Source organism: Cololabis saira, chromosome 9 (assembly GCF_033807715.1).
Source record: "Cololabis saira isolate AMF1-May2022 chromosome 9, fColSai1.1, whole genome shotgun sequence".
Classification (NCBI taxonomy): Eukaryota; Metazoa; Chordata; class Actinopteri; order Beloniformes; family Belonidae; genus Cololabis; species Cololabis saira.
In genome coordinates, this window is record NC_084595.1 from 16,642,126 (window position 1) to 16,666,184 (window position 24,059).

Consider the following 24,059-nt stretch of genomic DNA (forward strand, 5'->3'; position numbering starts at 1 on the left):
CTCTGCTCATGTGAAACACGTAACTGATGGTTGAGTAGCTGGAAGGTCTGAACAATTTTATTTGCTACATCGATCCAATGCAAAATCATACAAAAAAAAGTGCTTATTAATCACAAAACACAGTTTAAACATTATGACCAAATCCGCTACGATCCGGTGTGTCAGTGTTGTTCACCACAGAAAGACTGCAGCTTCACCGGGACCAACGGCTCCCCGATAGTTGGTGTTGATCCGCGGACCAACTTGTTAAGGAGAGCATCAAACTCACTCTTGTCCACGCAGAAATAACGAAATATACAGAAGGCTTCCCAAAGTGCGATCCAAGGTGAAAGAGGAAACCCAAGATGTGCACGCTATATATATATATATATATATATATATATATATATATATATACATATGTATATATATATATATATATATATATATATATATATATATATATATATATATATATATACATATACACACATATATATATATATATATATATATATATATATATATATATATATATATATATATATATATATATATATATATACATATATATATATATATATATATAAATGTACATGTATATACACTTGTTTCCCTCCAGTTCTGCAGCGCAGTCCCTGTGGTCGTTGTCCTGAGCGACCACAGGCGATTTTTGATGCTTTCGGTGTGAATCCACAGTAAGACTGCGTAGTTTACTGATCGAGGAAGAAGAGCACCCATATTGAGAACAAAGCATAAAACCAGCCTTCTTTCCTGTCCTCCTTTCCTAGCTACCCTTTAAAGTATCGGTACCACACTGCCTGAATGTTTACCGTAAAACCTCGAATAATGGCCCAGTCCTAATTTGCTGCCGGGTGTAGCAACATATTTTTTATATTAAAAAATGAATGGTTTTTCTGGTGGCCCAAAAAAACTCTACCGTATGCAAATATTGCCGACCTAAACACAAACAAATAATCTTAAACAATTGAAAAGTGTGTGACTATTTATTTAATCTTAGAGGGACCTCACTGATAATGTGTTATGAAATTGAGCGACTCGTGTATCAAAGAAAAGGGGGGGTTTGTAGCATCTAGCTCTTCGCTCACCTCTTTTTCCCTCCTTTTTTTGCTCACTTTCTCTTCTCCCTTAGTTTGAATACTTCACAAGTGAACCAGACACCAGCGTGAGTCGTGGAAGATTATACGAGTGATGGGAAAAGAGTTGTATCAGCCATAGCTGACAACGAGGAGCCGTTCGCGGCTAGAACGAAGACGCACAATAAGATTTGGGTTGACTGGAGACACACAATTAATAAAGGCAGGTCCCAAATAAACGCCTGTTGATTTGAGCGATTTAAGCAGATAAACGCCCTTATTTGGTGTTTTACGGTAAGGGAATGCTCCTCCGTCTCATCACTAGCTGTAACTCACAGCAGCGAAGAGAGAAAGCTGTTTCTGCACGCCAGACGTTTCCTCCTGAACACTAAAAGTTGCAACAAATCCTACTGCAGTTCGGGAAATTAAACATACACGTCATTTTCATCACCAGATTTTAGATTATAGATATTTGAGATAAAAGTGATACAGCTCTGGAGGGAAGATGAGGCCTTAAGTCAGTGATTTACTGCAACATGTTAATGTTATTAGCTACAAAACCAGCCTGTTGGCTTCAGCTTTAAACGCTGCTCAATGGACACCCACGTCTCAACTGTCAGATGGAAGTATCTCTCTCCCTCCTCTCAGCCTATTGTCTGTCCACCCCCACTACTCCATTTCCTTAAAGTAAAGTGTGTGCTGGTGAGTCAGTGGGGGATGTGGGCATGAGATATAAGAAAGCACGGGCGGTCGATACAAAGAAATCAAAATAAGGAATGAAAGTGAAACTGTCGACGTATGAACACTCGAGAGGGGGATTACTTCTCGTGCTTTGCCAACGTTCTTGTTTTCATCTGCTTTTCAAAAGGCAAAGAAAAGGGACAAATAAACGAAAAGAGGAGCTGTTTAACGAACGACTGCACTTTCAAAGTAATCTCAACATAATTTCTTTCCCAACTTAAATAGTTTGTTGTTAATGCGGCAAAAGCAGTGGACATTCAGGGACCTGACAGCGATGTGGCGGGTTTCATCATATGTGATGTAGATGCAGATGTAGATGCAGAAGACCGCAGAAATGAGGGAACAAAAGATCCAGAGATGCACCCAGAACAACACTTCTTCTTGCTGTGAAACTTGTTTTACATTTTGAAGTCCCTTGATAAGGAGGAGGGATGTTTCCAGCTAAATCGTTTAAATGTTTCATGAGAATCTCAACAGGATCTCTTTGAAACGGGCGCTAACTCACAGACTTGACAAAAGTACAACAGAACTTTTATGTCTGAAAACTTCAGATCAGATTGTTATATCGGTTGAACCTTATCAGGATTAAAAATAGGAGTCTTATGACAGTGTGGGAGGTGAAGAACTGGGGAACTGGTGATGAGGTGAAAGCAAAGAAGAGGGTAGGAACTGTAAACCAGAATGAGGAGGAAAAGAGCAAATAGGATGAAAATCGGTGCTTAAATTAGGAAGCAGAGGAGACGGTAATAAGCAGAAGAGCAGCAGGAAGAGAAAAAGGTGTAAAAAGAAAGCAGAAGCAAAGAATAAACCTTTGCAGGGGAGGGGGACGTGATGAGCTGAAAACTGTACGAACCAAACAAAGTAGAGCAGAAAGTACAGGGAAGAAGAGAGGAAGGTGAGTAAAGGAGAGTTACAAAGAAGAGGGAAACACACACATGTACAGAAAAAGACAAGCGGAAACACTAAAATACAGATCATTTCAATACAAGGAGAGGCCCTTTCACACACACACACACACGAGGGGTTAAAGGTCACGCTCCTACCTGGCATCAGCTTCACTGTAGTACTCTCTGGCTACGATGTCCTCAAACAGCTCCCCTCCGGTCACTCTGCGTACGCACGCACGCACACACACACACACACACACACACACACACACACACACACACACACACACACACACACACACACACACACACACACACACACACACACACACACACACACACACACACATTTATTAAAAAGTGAGGTGCCTTGGTTTGGGGGGGGCGGTGGTGTCATGAAGAGGCTCTAAAAGCAACCAGGAATCCATCATTTCTTGTGTCTTACACCGCAACCCCTCCCCTTAATCCTCCTTTCCACCCCCTTCCCACACCGTTGCCATGGAAACTAGAGGGAAGTTGCTGAGAGACGGACGTGGAGTGCGTGGGTGGCAGCGGTGATGGCGGTAAATATAGGAGAGAGTTATGTAACGGCGTGTTGTATAGAACGTATGGGAGAGGAGGAGGAGGAAGAGATGCAGACAAAACTAGTGTGTTTGAAGAAAAAGAGGAGGGGAGGATCACTTACAAGTCAAACAAGAGATAGTGGAAGCCCTCCTCTGATATACTGTCGTGAAGACGAACTGAAAAAGAAAGATGAAAAGTTTGACTCATAAATGAGTTTATTGTGTTTAATTGTTATTTCTTTGACTTCATGCAGTTAACTATACGAAGCGTTTTCCAACTGCTTCAGAATAACGCTGCATGTTAAGCAGGAGATTAGAAGAAAGTAAGAAAGTGTGAAGGACAGAAACCCCAGAGGGGAGTCGGGGCTGATTATTACATCATGTTTTTATAGTATAACTCTGGCGAGGCAGGAACATATGTAATCAGCAAAGATGGACCGATTAGATGAAGCTTTGCAATACTGGGATTTATCATTACTGATATATTCACTCACATAATTATTAGTAAATTAGGTTTTGCATATATTTTCAGTTATCAGACATACATTAATTTAATAATAATAAAAAAAGAAGGAAAATGTGACTGATTATGTGTGTGTTGGGTGGGATGTGGGTCGATAAAAGAAAGATAAGCAAAATCAAAACTGGACTTCACTTTGTAGAAAGTAGGAAACTATGGGTATGACTTGTTAAACATTATTTTTTAGGAGCAAAGAGGGAAACAGAGCAGATGTCCTCACCAATGTTGGGGTGTTTCAACAGGCGACAGATCCGAGCTTCTCGCTCCAGCTTCTGATGATCTGTGAAGTTACAGCGACAGAGACACAATCAGGGAGAAGTAATGCACTTAATGCACAAATTTAATGTTTCACAACAAAAATTCAATATGTTTGAGAAGTATTTCCAAAAAAAACCCCAGAAATAATTACAAGAAGCAACAAGGGAGGAAAAATCCCCAAACTATGAAATTTTGCATTATAAAGTTTAATAAATAAAGTTTAATAAATTGACTGATACAGGACATGTGTCCTTTACATCGGTATCAAGAATAACTTACAATAAATACATAGGACTAAAATTTACATTCAAAACATTTCATAAAATCACACACAGATTAATTGATTCCATTTTGCATCACCTATCAGCTCTAAAATCATACAAAAAGTCTTTGTTTGACCAGAACCTATCCAGTCTGTTCTTGAAAGAGTTCACAGACTGGGCCTGCACGACTTCCTCTGGAAGTTCATTCCATTCTTTGACCGCGCGCAGTGTGAAAAAGTTCCTCCTCTTCTCTGAATGACACTTTTGAGGGAACAACTTCAAAGAGTTTCCTCTCAGTTCATATGTACTGTTCCAGAACTGAACAATAGGTTCGGCTGTGGCATCGTATATCTCATGTACAAGCTTGTATACTTCGATCATGTCCCCTCTGAGTCTCCTGTATACAAGGGTTGGCAGTTTCAGAGCTCTCAGTCTCTCTTCATAGGACAACCCTTTCAGACCTGGGACTAGTTTCGTAGCTCTTCTCTGAACACCCTCAATTTTTTCAATGTATTTAACTTTGTAAGGGCTCCAAACAGAGTTAGCATATTCTAAATGAGACTAGGGCTGTTCGATTTTGCCCAAAAATAAAATCTCGATTTTTTTCTCTCAAAATCCGATTTTCGATTATGATTATTTTGTGAATTGACAAAAGGCAAATAAATGATTTCAAATATGCTGTTTTTTTATTGAACATTTGCCCCATTGGGCTTTAAGTGCAAACTTTGCTCTTATTAAACCAAAAATGAATGAATAAAGTGCAAAACTCTGTAAAATAAGTTGAAAAAAAGTTTTAAAAAATATAATAAAAATAATAAAATAAAGTTTTATCTCTGAAAAAAAAAATCAGCAAATCAGCACTTGCAAACATACAGTAAGTTATATTTCCAATTAAATAAAACAAGACATTTTCTAATTAAACTAAACTGGGTCTTTGCATGCTAAATAATAATGCAACCCATGAAGGAGGTAGAGGTGTGTAATGTCAGTCATTACATTTGCTATTCACATTTGCAAGTTTTTTGCAAGGAACACGAGCCGGTCTACGGCATCTGGCTTGAGGGATGCCCGGTGGCATGTTACAACGCCCCCTCCTACACTAAAGAGCCTCTCCGATGGGGCACTTGTCGCAGGTATTGAGAGGTATTTCCATCAATCATTAATATGGTATCAATCATTAATATGTGTGCAGACAAGGTATTAAAAAAAAAATAAATAAAAAAAAATCAAAAAAAAAATCGATTTTACGATTTTCACGTTTTAACATCGTTCTAATTACATAATCAGCCCTAAATGAGACCTCACCAGAGCTTTATATAATGGTAACAGCACTTCACTATTAAGATCTAAAATAGTTCTTTTTATTATAGCCAACATGGAATTGGCCTTCTTGACCTGAGATGTGGGTTTGGAATTCTAATGTACTGTCAATCGTGACCCCCAAGTCCTTTTCCTCCTGTATTTTTTAGATTATAAATTCTAAATTCTAAATTCAAAAAAATAAAAAACTGCATTTGTAACTCTGCATCCTCTTATAGATTTATTGGGTTAAATCCCTCTCTTTTTTTAAGTATACTGTATCAAGTCATGAAAGAAATCTAATCAGGGATGCAGCGGTCGCGCAGCAGGGAACCAAAAATGCAGATTTGAAGCTGTGACAGCTGAAGGTTCTGAGAAATCGCACTCATTTCCACGGCCAGTAAACACAACAAACGTGCACACGGAAACGCAGATGGCCACACAAAGTAGCACACAAGCACATCCTCACTGTGTGGAAGCTGTTTTTTTTTTTTTTTTCAGGGAGTCAGGAAGACCAGAAGCTCATGATTTATTCAATGATGTTGAAACCTCTTTTAACACAACACAGCACAAATAATCAGGGTTGAACCTAACAACTGTTTTTACAGTTTATTAATCGATCGACGATTGATTCAATCCACTAATCAAATAATGAATTCCACGATAACTTGAAGCATGTTATTGAGCTATTATGTTTTAAAATGAGCAAAACTAACAAGAAAAACATTTAAAATTACTTCTTCAAGCAAAAGTATGTGATTTATTTAACTTGTGTGATGAACAAAGTTTGCTGCTAATAAGACTATAAAAGATAAACAAAGTTAGGTCAAGTTAAAACAAGACGGTCAACAAAGATGACGGACGGAGAGCGCGACGGATAGTATGCGTCAACCACCTGAAAAGGAGGAAAATAGTCTATACCTGGTAACTCCCCCAGCACAGATTGGTGTCAGATGGAAGCCTACTCGTGCAACTCTGTCTCTTTATCAGCTTTAATATGTGCCCCTATGAATGCACATCCTGCTAAAGTCACCTCCAATCCAATAGTTTTGTCTACTATAAAGATTAGGGGTGGGCAAAAATATTGATATGGCAATATATCACGATACTTTTCCAGCCGTTTCAATATCGATATTCAAAATTTGAATATCGATTTTTTTTTTTTAATTTATTTATTTTTTTTTTTAAATATTTTTTATCCCCGATCTTTTTCCCATTATATCACCAAGTGCTCCTACCTAAGTGACAGTCCTGGGCATTGCCACTCTCTACCAACCCTGGGAGGGCCCTGCACTGAGCTCAGGTTTTATTTCACGTTTTATTTCATTTTATAATTTATTTTTTGTATAACACAATTGCCTGTCCTTAAAAAATGAAAAATAATGGACAGAGGTTTATTCATTTATGGATTTCTATCTATACTGACTGATCACTGTGCCTGTCCTTGGTTTTAGTACCCATCTTTCTTGTGTTTATTATCATTTGCCACATAATTAAAGCAACCTCATACTAAATTTAATGTTAATTTCATATGATGTAAATAATATGAAAAACATATACAAATATGTTGTAACTTTAGCTTGTATAGTTATAATAAAACGTTGTTTTGACTCAGTTTGTCCCATGAATTGTCACTATAATCTGATGAACGTGCAACTCGGATTTTAAGATCCATCACTATCATCTGATGTACATATATACAACTTGGATTTTAAGACGTGTAATGCATTTTTAAATTTTTCGGTGAACTATGTAGAATATAATAATCGGGATATCGCATAATCGGGATATCGCAATGTGTATCGTATCGCGGCTCAAGTATCGTGATGCGTATCGTATCGTGAGGTCCTTCCCAATACCCACCCCTAATAAAGATCCTGAAACAGCATTTCAAAATCCCCTCTCTTTCCCCACTAATGTCCATCTGTGAAAACCACTTATTTTTTACCTTTGACACACAGGTCTGATCAATTTTGATCAACTTTTCGATAAGGATATTTTTATTTCTTTTGACGACTTCCAAACTAAATTTGCCCTTCCGCCAGCTCATTTATTTCAAACCAATTATTTTTCCATCGTAATGTCTCCGACTTTCCCCACAAACCACCTCGTACTCTTATTGATGTAATTCTTTCTCTCTCTGCGGTCCGTGGATTTATTTCAATTTTGGTCAAATTAATCTCGGCATCACTATCATCCCCAGTGGCAACTGGGGAACTCATGGGAAAAGGAGGTAGGTTGTTCATTGTCAGACATATCATGGCAAAGAGCCCTTGACAGGGTTAACTCCAACTCATCATGTGCCAGTCTGACCCTAATTCAGTTTACAGTTCTACATAGGCAAGGCAAGGCCAGGCAAATGTATTTATATAGCACAATTCAACACAAGGTAATTCAAAGTGCTTTACATTGACATTAAAAGCGACAGGACATAATAACAAATAGGTAAGAATAAGAAAAGAAGTTAAATAATAAAAAGCACAAGCTGTTAAAAATAAGGGCAGTAAAATACAGCAGGTAAGTTTAATTTAAGAGGACGCTTGAGTAAACAGTAATGTTTTTAAGCCTGATTTGGAGACAGTTGGAGCAGACCTCAGGTCTACGGGAAGTTTGTTCCACCGGTGAGGAGCAGAATAACTGAACGCTGCTTCACCTTGGATACATAGGATACATTTTTCAAAAACTAAACTTAAATTTTTTTTTTATACAAATGATACATGTGACAGATGTCATACTCACATGTTCTTCTCCTGCCCAAGATTAAGCTCATTTTATAAGCTCTTTTTATAATACCTCAGCATAAAACAGATGTGTAACCCACTAACAATCAATTATTAAATTCACTGGCAACTAATTTGGTCACTGTTTTTGTTAGACTACGTCAATTCCTTGTTGCTGCGCATATATATATATATATATATATATATATATATATATATATATATATATATATATATATATATATATATATATATATATATATATATAATACTTGATATAATATCTGATACCTGCAAGCTGCAAAAAAAAGAAAGAAAAGAAAAAAAAAGCCACACAGGAGCTACACACTCGCCTACTTACTCACTGCTCTCCGCAGACTGTGTGTGTTACGTGAATTATTCATTTACGCCGTTACATATAACAGCTTAATGATGCCGGTCCACCTTCTCTCCGGGGTCATCCAGCAACCAGCAGTTTCATCCCACACAACACTCACATAGACACATGCAACCACACACAGGGGGGTGGATCTCAATGCCGGTGTCTGCAAATCACGGTAGAGTACACAAACACGGATATGCACCCGTACGCCCACACAAGTCACACACATGCATATGTACGTACACACTCGGAGCATGCAGGGACACCAAGACTGGGAAAAACACCAGTGACACATTCATACGAGCTCGGAGAAGAGACAGAGAAATCTAAAGCCAGTGATTACAGACTCAGAAGATGAGAGGAGAAAGGAGAAGGAAGGAAAGAGGAAAATTACAAGGACGATTGATATGCAAAAAGCCCGGCTGCCGCCTTTTGGGTTGAATGGATGAGACAGATAATTGCTGCTGTTGTTTCACAAACCACCGTTACTTATCTTCCTCTCAATCTGCTCTTTTGTTCTTCTTCTTTTGAAAAACAATAACCACTCTGAATATTTGTTTGCCCCTTGTGCTAAACAATGCATATTAGGCAGAGTTCAGGGGTTATGTATTAAAAGTACAGTTGCGTTTCTTCACTGTCTGCTGATACAACTCTGGAGGAAGACACATCCAGATAGGCGTACGGTCACCTAAGAATCCGATGTCTTCATTGATACGCTCAGGTTCTGAACTTTCACTCCAGCGAAAGCCACGACAACAGTCTCAGGAGGCTAACACACCATCTGCTCACCCTGAACCCCCCCAGAAATGGGATCCATCGTTCTACACTGGGGAATGGTGGAAGGCATATTCAGAAAAGCAGTGCCATCGTCAGTGCCATTTCGACTACTCGAAAGGGTTTCCTCTCTTATTGGTACGAAAATACTGGATCAGATCAACTTATTCCTCAAAAGTTGCTTTACTCAAAACAAACCTCTCTTGACCCAGACATTTTTGGGGAATTATAGACAAATCTACTTATATATTAGGGGTGCAACGATACACTAATCTCACGATATGGTACGATACATGATATTGAGGTCACGATAACCATACGATACGATATTATAGCAGTATTTTTTAACAACCTTGATAGAGGAATATATGACTGGAAAAAAATTGTCTTTTATTTGAAAGACACATAATACAAAACAATGCTGTGTGTTTGCCCTATTGTTACAGTTTGTAATGCTTTATAACTGTTTAAGTTTTAAAGAGAAAGCCAGGCCAATCATTTTCCACAAACTGAACTAAAAGTAAATGTCAGGTTTGCATTATGCATCTTCAGTTTCATACAAGTACAAATATTTTGCCACAAACTGAATAGTTTCTCTCATGTATGATTTTACTTTTTTCTTTTCCAGAAGTTTAACAACTAAAATTGAATAAATAAATACAAGTAAATAAATACATACAATTTTACATCATAAAAAAGATTGATTCATGCTCACCTTATAAGTGTAAGAGGAGATTTATTTTTGTTAAGAAGGTTATTTTGGTAATTCAGGGTTCATTATTTTATAAATATATTCTTTATGTTCTGTAAATCAGGGACTATAATGACACTAGTCAGTATATCAGTTGTTAGTATGTTTTAGATTGGGCGGAGTGATACAGCACTAGGTGCTGTGTTGATGTTCTGAAATCCTATGCTGTTGAGCGGACATTGAAGTACACGCAAACTCACGCAGAAGTTGTCCCGTGTTTATCCTACTCACGACCTAAGGTAAGGCTTAACTCTACACCAGACTTAAATAAGTAAAGGTTCAGAGCTCAAAACAGGACCGCAAAACGGGACTACTTTCTTCTGAGCGGAGTAAGATTTTGGTCCGTGCGGTCGCGGCTGCAGCCACGGTCGCGGTTGGATGTGTGTTACTAGTCAACACAATAGATTAATATTAATAACCCAATATCGCGATACAGGTTGTCACCTCCACGACACGTATCGTGACGTTTTTGTATCGCGAAATTTCGTGGCACGATATATTGTTACACCCCTATTATATACACTGTAATTCTGGAAAAGGGAGTTGCAGCCAGTTACCATGTGTATAGAAATGATCTATTTTCAAGTCTTTCAGTCAGGGGTGCAACGATTAGTCCACTTTGTCAACAAAAATCTATTATAACTATGACTATTGTCAGCAAAAAAAAAATGTCAACAAAAGTGAGATATCATCCTCCTTACTATCGCTGCTATCACATGTACGATAGAGTACAGCACATGGCAAACAACATGTTTACTTGTGTATAAAGTCCTTAACCGCCTAGCTCTGTGATATTTGCAAGACCTGACAGTACCTTATGTTCCTAACAGAGCTCTCTGTCCTTAGAGTGCAGGTTTACTCGTAGTTTTTACCTGCCAGTGTTTATCTAATAATTGCTCGGGGATCATGTTGTGGGTCTTTGGAAAGTGACAACTTGTATTATAATAGATACAATATACATAAAATTGCATTGAATTAAATCTGCAAGAACAGCTGTAATGAGCAGTAATGATGTCCATTTAAAAGCTACAGCCATTCAGCTTGACCCTTTTCATTGCCCGTTTTCAACGCAATTGGCAAAAAGTTGAAAAGAAATTGGCACAAGTTGAGAAGGGCCCCGTGTAGGGAAACTCCCATCCTCCGCCAGCTGGTTCAGGATCGAGTCCCAGCTTGTGACTCTTTTCTGCTTGTCTTTGCTCCCTCCCTCCCTTCAACTTTCTTCTCCATATAAGAGGCTACTTATATTATACAGATTATAACAACTCAATGTGCCTTTTGCCGGCGTGTCTTTTGATAAACGCAATTTGGCTTTGACAAATTGACCGAGGAGTTTTTTACAGCTTGAGATGAAGATGGAAGATGAGCTGCAGGCTTCTAAATCAGAAATGATCGTCCTGACCTTTCTCAAGCTGGTTGGATCGATGTGAGAACACTAAGCATTATGAGTGACAAATAACCTTCCTGTGGCGAAGCTGCGATAAAGGGCTTTGTGATGGCTGTTCTGCACAAGGGTTCATAAGTCTATATGGGATAACATGAGTGAGGGGGCGGTGTGGCAGTATGTCAAAAATAACAGGTGCTCAAACATCCGAATGGTCCCGGGCAGAGGTCAAGTATCCAGTTTAAATGCTGGACAGTTTATTCTGCAGTGTCGACATTCAATTTGTGCAGACAAAGACACGGACCTACTGTGAAAACCTTTTTAGAGCTACTGACGGAGCTCCGAGCACCACTGGGACTCTCCATTAGTGAATGCTCAGCTACCTGACGGTGGATTGGGGCTCCCTGGGGCTGCGTCTGAGATCCTTCCTGATGGAGGTTGGAGTCAATTAGATCTGAAAGTGTTCAGGCCAACCTGGCGGGAGGCCCAGCTTTAGGAGCGTGGCTCTTTTGGCTGCTCCCAGGGGGGGTGGTTGAAGAACTAGAGGCTTTCCTTTCGCTAAGTCCACGGAGCAGCCTTCAGGGTCAAGGTCAAACTCCAACCAACATACAGGCAAATCAAAGGGGGAAGAAAGATTCCCTGCAGTTCCTCGGCTGGCCACTGGAGGTCAGCTCCAAAAGCTTGTTTATCTCCGTTGACTTATGTTCAAATGTCCAGCTTTACAGCAGAAATTAACATATTTACAGCCTTGTTAAAAAACACATCTGAGTCTCTATAGGTTGATTTCACATCTATGACCACTCTGAAGGGGGTGATTTTATTTTTTGCACCATATTAAAATAATACATTTATTTCCAACATGATTGACACTTAAGCCTGATTTAAAGGAAAAACACATTTTTTCTTGCTTTAAAGCAGCACAATGTAACTTTCAGCTTTTGTTGAGTTTGGCACCTCCTTTGGACAAAAGCGCTAGTGCTTTACCAGTAGTGTGGCAGGGTTCCTACCATGCACCTCCAAGTTACATAGTGCCAGTGAAGGCGATACAGACCCCTCAGACCATGACAGAGGTGTCATTAAACCTGTTTGAAGTTGATGTACCATCACAATGACTCTGGAAATATTATATTAAGGTGGAAAAGTTACATAGTGCTGCTTTAACATATATAAAGTGGTCTCCCCTCAGCCTGCCAACTCAGAGGAGGAGTAAAGCAACCAAATTCTGCAGCGTCTGTACAGCCACCCGGATGAGCCATCCAGTGTGATGTGGCTTCTACGAGCCATTCAGATTCTGCTCCCGTCGTTTTGTAACGAAAATGCGATTTATATAGGTTGGCCTCCGATGCGTGAAACCACGCCCACAACTAACTCCGCCGGCCGAAGCTTCCACCATTTTTTTGTAGCGCCATTCAGGCAGCCAATCAGCACAGTGCCTCATTATCATAGCCCCGCCCACTCAGAATCCCACATAGATAATGAGGTTAGAGAATGGGAAGATAAAGACATGGCTCAGAGGCTGAATTTCTAATATATTTAGCAAAAACAATCAAAAGCTTGTTTTTAAGACATTCAAGGCCTGTTTAAAATAGGTATTAGATGCCATAATAGGTCCCCTTTAAGGTTCTGCGTTAAACCAACGCAGAGCCTACGCCGTTGCCATGATCCGTCGTGAATCCTTCGGGACTTCTCCGTCACTCCATTTCGCCGCGGTGCAATACCCCCCGAGAGCGCTAGTTGATACTTAGCTTCCGGCTTTTCCAGTCACAGTGAATCAAAGGGATAAGGAAAACACACAAAGAAAAGAGCGCTGAAAGTTCACTACTGATTCACGAACCGGAACCGGAAATGCGTTGCTGCCAAGCAAACCAATCACAGCCCTCTCGGTCTGCGTCGCCTCGACGCGTAGTTAAATTTTTTGGGAGGTGCACGCCAGGCTACAGCGTAGGCTACGGAGAGCCTCCCGCGTAGCTGCGTACCCTATGGCGTAGGCTCTGCGTTGATTTAACGCAGAACCATAATTCAGCCTTTAGCCTTTATCAATTCCTCATCATGCTACCAAGCTTACTGAAGCCATCAGCGGTTTGCACGAACCCAGCGTCAGCTAAACGCTGACAGCTGTTTCGATGAGGATCCGCTGCAGGAGGTGCCAAACACATAACTCTGATTGACGCTTGATTGATTGAGGCTTCAAAACCGCTCTTCAGGGATCTATGGGTCACGTGAGTCTCTTCCTTACAGGCTAACTCTAATATATATATATATATATATATATATATATATTCTTCTAACTGGGAACCACAACAAACAACATAAGACGTCTGCTACATCATAGCCCGATGAAAACTTGGTGGATTACCATTTAAAAAAGAAAAGTTTGAAACAAATCTGTCTGAAAGTGGTATGGATTTTAAACTTTATGTGCTTCAGAGTAATTGTATAATTGGGATTTTATCAGTCTTTTGCATGTAGCGTAGTATTTGTGTTTCACAGCGCTTCAAATTTTCCAAAAATACAACATCCATTTCCATTGTTACGCGGATGACACCCAGCTCTACCTCTCCTCTAAACCCACCTCCACCTACTGTACCCGCGCCCCTCGCTTTGTGTCTGATTACAGAAAATCAAATCCTGGCTCTCCTCCAATTTTCTCAAACTCAACAGTGATAAAACTGAGGTCCTCCTATTTGGTTCAAAATCCGCTCTCAATAGCACTCCCAGCTTCCCCCTCCCCTCAGGTTAAGAGCCTGGGTGTCGTCCTTGACAGCTCGTTGTCATTCCAAACCCACATTAACAATGTTACCCGGTCAGCCTACTTCCATCTTCGCAATATCAACCTCCTCTGTCCGACCCTCACTTCCAACCGCGCCGCTATCCTGGTCCACACTCTTGTCACATCCCGCCTGGACCACTGCAACTCCCTCCTCCTCAGTCTCACCCACAAGTCCATCCAGAAGCTCCAACTGCTCCAGAACTCAGCTGCCCGTATTGTCTCCAAAACTCCATCCATCAATCATGTCACTCTTGTGGTACTTTTGCATTAGTACTTACTTGGCCCGACACGGCTCGTCACGCCTCTACCCGTTTTGTCCCCGTTTGTTTTTCCACAGCCAGGGGAGAAGTGGGCAGGTTGGGGTGAAGCTGCTGTGACGTACTCGATTGCGCAACCGCTTTGTTCATGTCGGCGCTGATCAGAAATCAGCTGGAGCCGCGAGCGGCTGAGAGTAAAACAGCCCGTCTACATCCATTTTTTAATTCTCTCGTCAGCCCCCAGGTTTATGAACATCTGCACCTCAGAGTTGGATCACCAAACAGACGTTTTGCGCTTTATAATAAAATCGCAGCGAGCCACGATTCGCTCTCGTGCTGACTCCCGCTTCCTGATTCAAACGTCTGACGGCCCCGCCCCCCGACCAATCAGTGGCGCGGAGGGTGATGACGTCAGAAATAGTCCCGGCTCAGCCCGGATAGAACCTCGCCAGAATGGTTACAGAAATAGTATCGGCTTGGAGCGGCTCTAGTCCAAAAGCGCAAGACGGGGCTGTGGCGAGTAGAACCGAGCTGAGGCGGGACTAGTGGAAAAGGGCTATTAGTCTCCAACAAATCCACTGGCTTCCTGTCAAATTCTGTATTGACTTCAAAACCCTGCTGCACACTTTCAAGGCCATCCACAACCCCCCCCTCCATACCTCTCTAACCTCCTCCACATCAACACTCCCTCCCGGACTCTCAGGTGCAGAGCCGTCAGCCGCTCGGCTTGATCACTTTACCCCCCCCCCCCCCAGACTACTGCTGATTCCTGATTTTATTTCTGATTTTATTGCATTCATATTGTTGTCCTTTTTGCTCTTTTAAATGATGTTGTGTGCACTTTAAAGGTGACCTTGAGTGCCATGAAAGGCGTCTTAAATAAAAGTAAATGTATTATTATTATTATTATTATTATTATTATTATTATTATTATTATTATTATCATTATCATTAATAAATATCAATGTGGCTTGTCCTGTAAACTGTTGGTCTGAAGTCAATCCCATGCTTCTGATGCAACAGGGGAAATAAGAAATGATCGAAAAAAGAGAAAAGAAGAAAAAAGGAAGGACGGCAAGGACGGGTCCTGAGGGGGATGAGGGAACGAGTGAAGAAGAGACGACAAGCAGGAGGAGATACGAGCCAAACAGGAACATCAGCTCTGAGCGGGATAACCCAGGCCAGCAGCGGGTCTGCCTGCTGCAGGAGAAAAGAGCGGCAGCGAAGACCGCAACATGTTTGGGTCCAATGAGAACGTCCCATACATACTAAAGTAATGGGGGGCTGGAGATATATGGATAGATATGGCACTTTTCCACTAGTATCGGCTCAGCCCGGCGCGGCGCGGCACGGCACGGTTCAACACGTGTGTTTTCGCACTGCCAGGGGAGAAGTGGGGGGTGGGGTGAAGCTGCTGTGACGTACTCGATTGCGCAACACCTTTGTTCATGTCGGCGCAGATGAGAAATCAGCTGGAGCCGCGAGCGGTTGAGAGTAAAACAGCCCGTCTACATCGCTTTTTTAATTTTTTCTCGACAGCCACCAGGTTTATGAACATCTGCACCTCAGAGTTGGATCACCAAACAGACGTTTTGCGCTTTATAATAAAATCGCCGCGAGTCGCCTCGCGCTGACTCCCGCTTCCTGATTCAAACGTTTGACGGCCCCGCCCCCCGACCAATCAGAGGCGTGGAGGGTGGTGATGTCAGAAATAGTCCCTGCTCAGCCCGCTATAGAACCTCACTGAAATGGTTACAGAAAAAAGTATCGACTTGGAGCGGCTCTACCCGTCTCAGCCCTAGTGCGAAAGCGCAAAACGGGTAGAACCGAGCTGAAGTGATACTAGTGCAAAAGGGACAATAGTGGGGCGGCAGTAGCTCAGGTGGTAGAGCGGGTCGTCCAATGATCAGAAGGTCGGAGGTTCGAATCCCGCTCTGTCCCAGTTGCTGTCGTAGTGTCCTTGGGCAAGACACCTTACCCAGCTTGCCCCGTGTGAATGTGTATGAATGTGTATGAATGTTGGTGGTGGTCGGAGGGGCCGTTTGGCGCGGAATGGCACCCACGCTTCTGTCAGTCTGCCCCAGGGCAGCTGTGGCTACAAATTGTAGCTTACCACCACCAGAGAGAATGTGTATGAATGAATAATGATCTAAGTGTAGCACTTTGAGATTCATTGAATGGAAAGTGCGTTACAAGTTAAATCCATTATTATTATTATTATTAATAGTGTCATACAATCATTTTATTATTAAGGTGGACAGTTTTGAAAGCCACATTGCACCAAAACTTCAGTTGGAGGAGGAACAAAATATATAAATAAATAATTTATTGAGACACTAAAAAGAAAAAAAGGGCTAAATAAGATCTATAATGCTCGACGATGAACTGGTAGTGATAGGTATGGATTCCTCACACGACAGGATTGGGAAACGTTTGCAAATGCAGCTCAAGTGATTTCCTCTCGGTTCAACTTCTTCTGTCCTGGATATGTGACATTGACACGAAGACTTTCATCAAAAACTAGGTTAGATCCCTGTTGCTGCACTGCAGGTGAATCTCAGACACAAATACAACTACTCCGTACTGACAGACTAGAAAAAGCCACACAGGAACCTCTGGCATCCCGTGCTCACGGACCACTGCCAATAAACAAGCCCTGCCATTGGCTGCCGGCCGTGCCCAGCAGACCTGCCCTATATTTTCTGTTGACATGAGTTGGATTGACATTAACCATTTGGCGGCTACAGAAGGAGAGGGGGGGGGGGGCAGGGTGATGTTTAGGTGCTGCATGCAGCAGCCTGGATGCTTAATATCACAACTTTCAGTCCGTTAATCATTGCGGCTTTAAGTGATTTGACCACAATAAACAAACAAAGTTCACCGTTCAGTTGACGGACTTCATTAAAGGCTGTCAGAAGATTGGTATAATTGTGTGTGTGTGTGTGTGTGTGTGTGTGTGTGTGTGTGTGTGTGTGTGTCGGGGAGAAGGAGAGGCAGTCAGATGAGAGTCCCGTGCTAAAGGCATGTAGGCGTACAGGCGCATGGCCCTCAGCTGCCAAGTGCCTGGGGTGCCTTTTCTCGCATGACCCCCCCACCCTCCCTCCCCTTGGCGACCATCTCCATCTGCCACTCCTAAACAAACACTTTCCTTAAGTTGCTGCAACCAGAGCTGGAAACACACAAACTTCACCTGCTATCTCAGAAAGAAAAATAATGTACAATTATCACAGAAAACAAATCAACCTATGCCCCGATCCCAGCTCTAAAGAAGAGCAGGACGCTACGCTGGCCGCCACCAAACCCGGCCGTGGCAGCCCATGTCAGATAGGTCATGCAGCTATAAATAGGACCGGAGTAGACGTAGTATGCGGCAGCCCAACCAGCTACTAACGCTGCTTTTCTGGTTCGTGGAGCACGGTTCATCCATCAGTAAGGAGTGGCGCACGAGCCCTGTGCACCCCCAGCCGGGTCGGATCAGGAGTGTGGGGGAAAGCTGCAAGCAGCGGTGCCCCCTGATAAATGGAGATACAGATCTAATGACAGCAGGGAGCTACGGTTGGAGGAGGTACAGTATTCTGGATGATTCTGTGGTTTTGTGCACGGTTGGCTCAAGAAACCAGTCCCGCAAACCTCCCGTCAGCCGCCGGCTAATAAAAGAAGGATCATCTAGGATGGGTTTAATCTCATTAAAAGTTGCTGAGTACAGAAACAAACAAATGTCAAAGTTTAGCAAGAATGAAAAACGACCGCCACGGACGACAGGGCGGACAATGTGATCGTCAGTTATCGTGATCATGCTCTGTGATGCTCAAGCCTGAATAAAAGGCTACCGCATCAGGCGCACTGCATTATACGGCGTGATACCAATGAATCATTTTCATACATAAGGCGCACGATAAAACATAAATAAAGCGAAACCAAACAGTCTGGTATGTCAAACTTTATTCAAACAAATTAAATCAGAATATTGTTCAGTTGCAACTAAGACAGAAAAAAAAACTCAAAAAATGAATTAAATAATTTAAATCAATCTTCCACGAATCCACCAATAAAAAGTGGAGGAGGTAAACGTCTTGTTCTCTGATTGGTTCATCGTTGCCAGTGATAGCAGACACCTGAAGTTAGTGTGATTGCAAGTGTGGCTCCGTCTAATTTCTGGTAAAGCACACTAAGCTATAGTTCCAGAGCACGTAGCTGATGCGTACTTTAGATTAGATTCAGATTAGATTCAACTTTATTATCATTGCACATGTTAAGGTTCACTGTACTTCAATGAAACATCACAGTCCGTGTTCTTCTTTCAAAGTTTACTGAAAAACCTCTTTCAATTACAAAAAACAAAAACTGTGCGATTACACTACAAATCATATGCTCGTGCAAGCACGTTCAAAACTAGTGTGCTCTCTAGGTTCCATAGCTTCACAAACCAAAATACACATACATCACGTGATATATATATAAGTAACCAATGAGAAAGCTGCAGTCATTATTAATGTTAAGCAAGCACTTTGCGAACTGATATTAAACTGCGTATTACTCAACATACACTTAAATCAAATATTACAAAATCTAAATTATTAATCACTTTGTTTATATGACAAATGGCTCTAACAGTGAGGTTGGAACAACGTTGCATTCCAAGATTTATAATCAGATTATGGTATAGATTTGAAAATTGTGTTTACTCTAAAAACCTAACGTTGGCTTGACATCTAATTATAGTAAGGTAACACTGACTAGATGATGGTTGCTGGCCAGCGCTACATAATTATCGTAGTTATCTAACATTGTCTGACGTTTCAACCCATATCCAACCAAGGAACGACTTTTTTTTTCTGAATCTATCTTGTCTTCAGTTAGAAAAACACATGACGTTCACAAACTCTTTCTAATTAAACTCAGATAGCGAGACACTTTTAGTCAGGGTGAAGGCAAAGTTGCACTTTGTGAAAGCCCAACAATAACCTCTGTGCAGAAATCCATAATTGCCCTCAACTGATTTTAAAGCATCATTTTAAGGAAAATAAAAACCCCAAACCAAGGACCAACTTTAATGAGTCTGAACGGTCCGACCATCGATCAAGCGGAGCGGCTTCGTCGCTACCAAAGTCACTAAAACTGCACTATTTCTGAGAGCTGCGTACCTCATAGAACTGGTTCGAGGTCAGTAACAACAACATTCATACATAAGGTGTCCCGGATTAAAGGGCGCACTGCTGATTTTTGAGAAAATCTAAGGATTTTAAGTGCCTTATAGTGCAGAAAATACGGTAATCTGCTTCTGTATTTTACTGCACAAATTGCTGAAATACAAAACTTCACATCTTCATCTCATGTCTTCATTAACACCTTTTGGAAGTGTTTGCACACTTAGGACGAAGGACACGACGTGTGAATTAATTGGTCTCCTTTTGCTTTGAATTTTGCATCAAGAGAGAGATTTATCCTTGAAAACCTTCCTTGCCTTACATCCCACCATTGCCAACACACACACTTTCATAAATCTGTCTGCTGCATACAGTAATGACATCCAAACAAGTGCCTCCTGAGGAAACTAATCCACCCCCTGAAAGGGTAACTGACAGAGAAATGCCTGTCCCCCCACAGTAACATATTGTGTGCGTGTGTTTGTCTGTGTGTGTGTGTGTGTGTGTGTGTGTGTGTGTGTGTGTGGGTCTCCGGTTACGAGGCTGCAGGAGCAGCAGGAGATTTACACGGAGCAAGTGGCGGTCTGGAGAAACCACGGCGACCGCTGCGAAGCTGGACCGCTCTTCACGGCGGCTCTGGCTTTTAAACCATTACGGGCTGAGAAGCACGTCATCCCAGATCCCAAATAAGGTTTTTAAGATCCACTTCCATCGAGGAAAACATTCACAGCACGAGCACGGCAAACGGAAAAAGGGAGGAGGCCGAATATCCTTGTGTTTTATACCTAAATGGAGCGTGTCGTCCTGGGAAGGATTTTTTTATGATGTAAATTAAGTGCATCCCATAGACGGCATAAAACAAAAGGACGAAGCTCTGAAGCCCCTTTTTCTTCTGCCATGCTGCCCAAGGAGCCGACGGGGACACGCCCACCTCCTGTCAGTCAAACGCAGCTTCGCTCCCAGCTCCTTCAGCCAAACTCGTCTGAATGATCCTTAAAAATGTTTTTATCTACTCGAATCATAAGAATGAATCATCCTTTATGCCTTAAAATCATTATGCGTCCTTTGTTTCATCGCCATTCTGCATCGAGACGCCTCATGTACGTTTACTGACCCTTTACATGCAGTTGACCCTTTGTCATGACCCGTTGCCAGGTCGGACTAAACTGTCATCTCTCCCGTCCACTTCCGTTGTAAAAATTGGGTTTTTACATCACTTTATTCCTAATTATTGGACCAAAGAAAATCAATAGCAACTAGATATAAATAAAAAGGAACACTTCGGGTACCGTTGAGTGAGTTTAAAATACGGAAGTTTTCAGAGAAAACGTGATCTTTTGATGAGTTTAGCTGATAGCACGGTGGAAGGTGCGGCCGTCCACATAGCTTCATACTAAGCATTTTTAGTCATTTACCATTGGTTTTGGGATTAAATGTATAACTGTGATTATCTCTGGGTAGCAGGTGTCACTTTTACCACCGCTTAACCATTTTAAGATAAATAAATAAATAAAAGGCTTTTGTGGTCTTAGCTATGGGTTGTCGCTGCTGCCGAGCAGACTTTGTTTTGGAAGTACGGATCAGATTTCTGCCAGTTTGGGGATAAAAATACGCTGCTCCCTCACCACACTACAAGTGTTCATTTTACAAATACAAAGTTTAAAAAAAAAGAATCCAGTGACAAGTAAAAACTAGGCTTTTTCCATTGATGTGAACGAGATAGACAGCTGTTCAGTCCAACTGGATATTCTGACCCAAATGTAGCGACGGAGGACGATTCTTCTGATTGGTCAGTCAGGGACCAATCAGAAGGCTGACAAAGGGTAAATTGTTTAATTAAATCTACTAAAATCTGGATCATTTCTCAAGTCTTATTCTTGGTAACTTAGACACTCAGAGTTACCTGGTTGGAAAGATAGTATTAAAGAACATTTAATAGGTTTTTCCACAACAACGATCACGGATGAGGAAGTGGTAACGGCCAGCCGCTGGCTGAGCCCACTGTTAATATTAGAAATAAATCTATTGATTGATATAAACTCCTCAGATCTGGTACAGAAATAAAAAAAATCACCCCCTTAAGAATTGTTATGGGTGTGAAATCAAACATTTGAGACCAAAATGTTAGTTTTTTTTTAACCCGGCTGTAAAAATGTTGATGAAAAAATGATTTCTGCTCTAAAAATGGACATTTTAAGGTGGGAATCGGCAGAGATCGACTCACTTCTGGAGCCGGCCTCCAAGAGGAACTGCAAAGAAGCTTAGTCTCAACCTGGTTAGTCGGAGAGCTGGTTGGTGGTTTCATTTTAATTAGATTTAATTTACATCTTAAGTCACGTGTGAATGAAACATTATTTTATTAAAAGGGACATAATGCACTATTTAAACTCTACATGCCGATTTTATGTGAGCAGCGGTCATTACTCTGAGCTTCTCACCATCGACCACATCAGAGTCGACCACCAGGTCTGCTGCACGAGAACTCGGTCAATCTCAGGGCAAGAGGTCAGCAGCTAGGCAAGAGGTCAGAAGTGAGGCAGAGCGCGCTCCCATGCGGACCACGTGTGGAGATATCGACGAGGGAAACTGAATCCAAATCAGATACGTTTCAGCCATTTATCACTATTCAGACAGATTGATGGAGAGCTGCAGACTCACTGGCGGTGGCAAACGGCTTCGCATGGCATTCTGGGATTAAGAGGACATACGACTGGCCAGCTGACGACAAAACAGCAACACACTCATTGGCCTTGAATGTTTTTTCTCCTGAGGATGCGTGACTCTGGGGAGGGGGACTGCTACCCCGCTTTCTGGAAGCCCCCCCCTCTCCGAGCCGTCACATAGAAACTAGGCCACCAATAACAAAGGCAGAGCTGACGAGGCTGTTGCCGATGGCGCATTTTACAACGTTAAAAAGAAAGTCTTTTTTTTTTTTACAATATATTTCATTTTCCTCTTCATCAAGTCTGAAATGTTATCAACAAGCAGGAGGCCGTGTCGACAACGCAGCGCGATTTGTTCACTTGAGTGGCTCTCGAGTGACAGAGTGACAGAAACTAAGAAATAAGTATTTGTTTTAGAGGTTCGAGTTGCCTGGAAACACCGTCTCATATCAGCGCCGCGTTTTCAGCTCTTATATGAAGCATTGAAATGAAGTGCACTCACCTCTTGCCGACAACTTTTTGGTGTTGATTATTTTGGCGGCATACTCCTGTCCTGTGGCCAGCTTGACACATCTGCGCACCACTGAAAACGCTCCCCTGTTGGACACAGAAAACACATGTAAACATGTTAATTGAGCTTATGTGCTGTGCTGCGGGTAGACTCCACACCACTTTTTTGTGGTCTTGGTCTTGTCTCGGTCTCGGATAACTGAGATGCCGTTGCACACCAAGGTGACAGAATCTGGTGATCAGCAGTTCTTCCTCTTGTTAATGTACAGTTTTGTAAACTATTTGTATTTTACATCTGATTTAATGTTTTGGTGCATCTGCATGTGTGTCTGTATTTAATAACAGTTTTGTGTTTATAACGGCCTTGTTTGAATAAATATATGAATATTTGCATATCGTTGTGATTGATTAAGCATCAGCTCCATTTCAGCGATGCCGATATACGGTGTAATCTGATTACTTTAATGGTAAATAATGTAATTTCAATCTTTAATATTTAAAATTCACCTTTTATTTCCAAATTAAGTCCAATTTAAATCAGTAACATTTACTATTCATTACTTTTCTGAGGTGGAGGGGGGTGTTGGAGGCTGGTTATTCTGTTAGAGGACTTTGGGACTAGTTAGTAGTCGTGTCAATCCTTAAAAGCGCTGGAATCAATCCTCCAATAGTGTAGAAATAGCGGTAGTGCAGTCGACACACATATCTGATCTCAGCTGATTGATGAAAACATTTATAGTGAGTTCAACATCATCATCCACTTCTCTGTGTTATTGTGCTGCAGTTGAATACAAGCTCATATGGAAACTAGCTGAACCAGGATGGTGCTGATGTTCTACAACTCACGCAGGATCAGGAAATAACTAGGTTTCTTTTGGTCTTGGTCTTGATACTCTCTGGTCTTGGTAGTGTCTTGTCTTTAGGCGATCTTGAGTCTAGCTGCCGGTAAGCAAGAGGAAAATCCACCATATGAATGTCTGAATATTATTACTCAAGAGGAAGCCTGCAACTTCCTTCTGGAAGACTAACTTCATGACGAGTCCAGAATCTGACGACTTCTGATGTCAGATCTCACACGTTAGGTGTGGCTAGGTAAG

The 24,059-nt window shown here is 41.5% G+C and overlaps 1 protein-coding gene across 42 annotated transcripts in view; it reads right to left on the reverse strand.

Moving 5' to 3' along the window:
* Positions 1-24,059, reverse strand: part of camk2b1 (calcium/calmodulin-dependent protein kinase (CaM kinase) II beta 1) — a 100,591-nt gene that overhangs the window by 68,545 nt on the left and 7,987 nt on the right. For all 42 annotated transcript variants that reach the window (XM_061730602.1, XM_061730598.1, XM_061730577.1 and 39 more), the window contains exons 2-5: positions 22,955-23,049; positions 4,008-4,067; positions 3,390-3,444; positions 2,861-2,926 (exon numbers count right to left, since the gene is read on the reverse strand). In XM_061730602.1, coding sequence (XP_061586586.1) covers positions 2,861-2,926; positions 3,390-3,444; positions 4,008-4,067; positions 22,955-23,049 — 276 coding nt within the window. The remainder of the gene's footprint in view (positions 1-2,860; positions 2,927-3,389; positions 3,445-4,007; positions 4,068-22,954; positions 23,050-24,059) is intronic.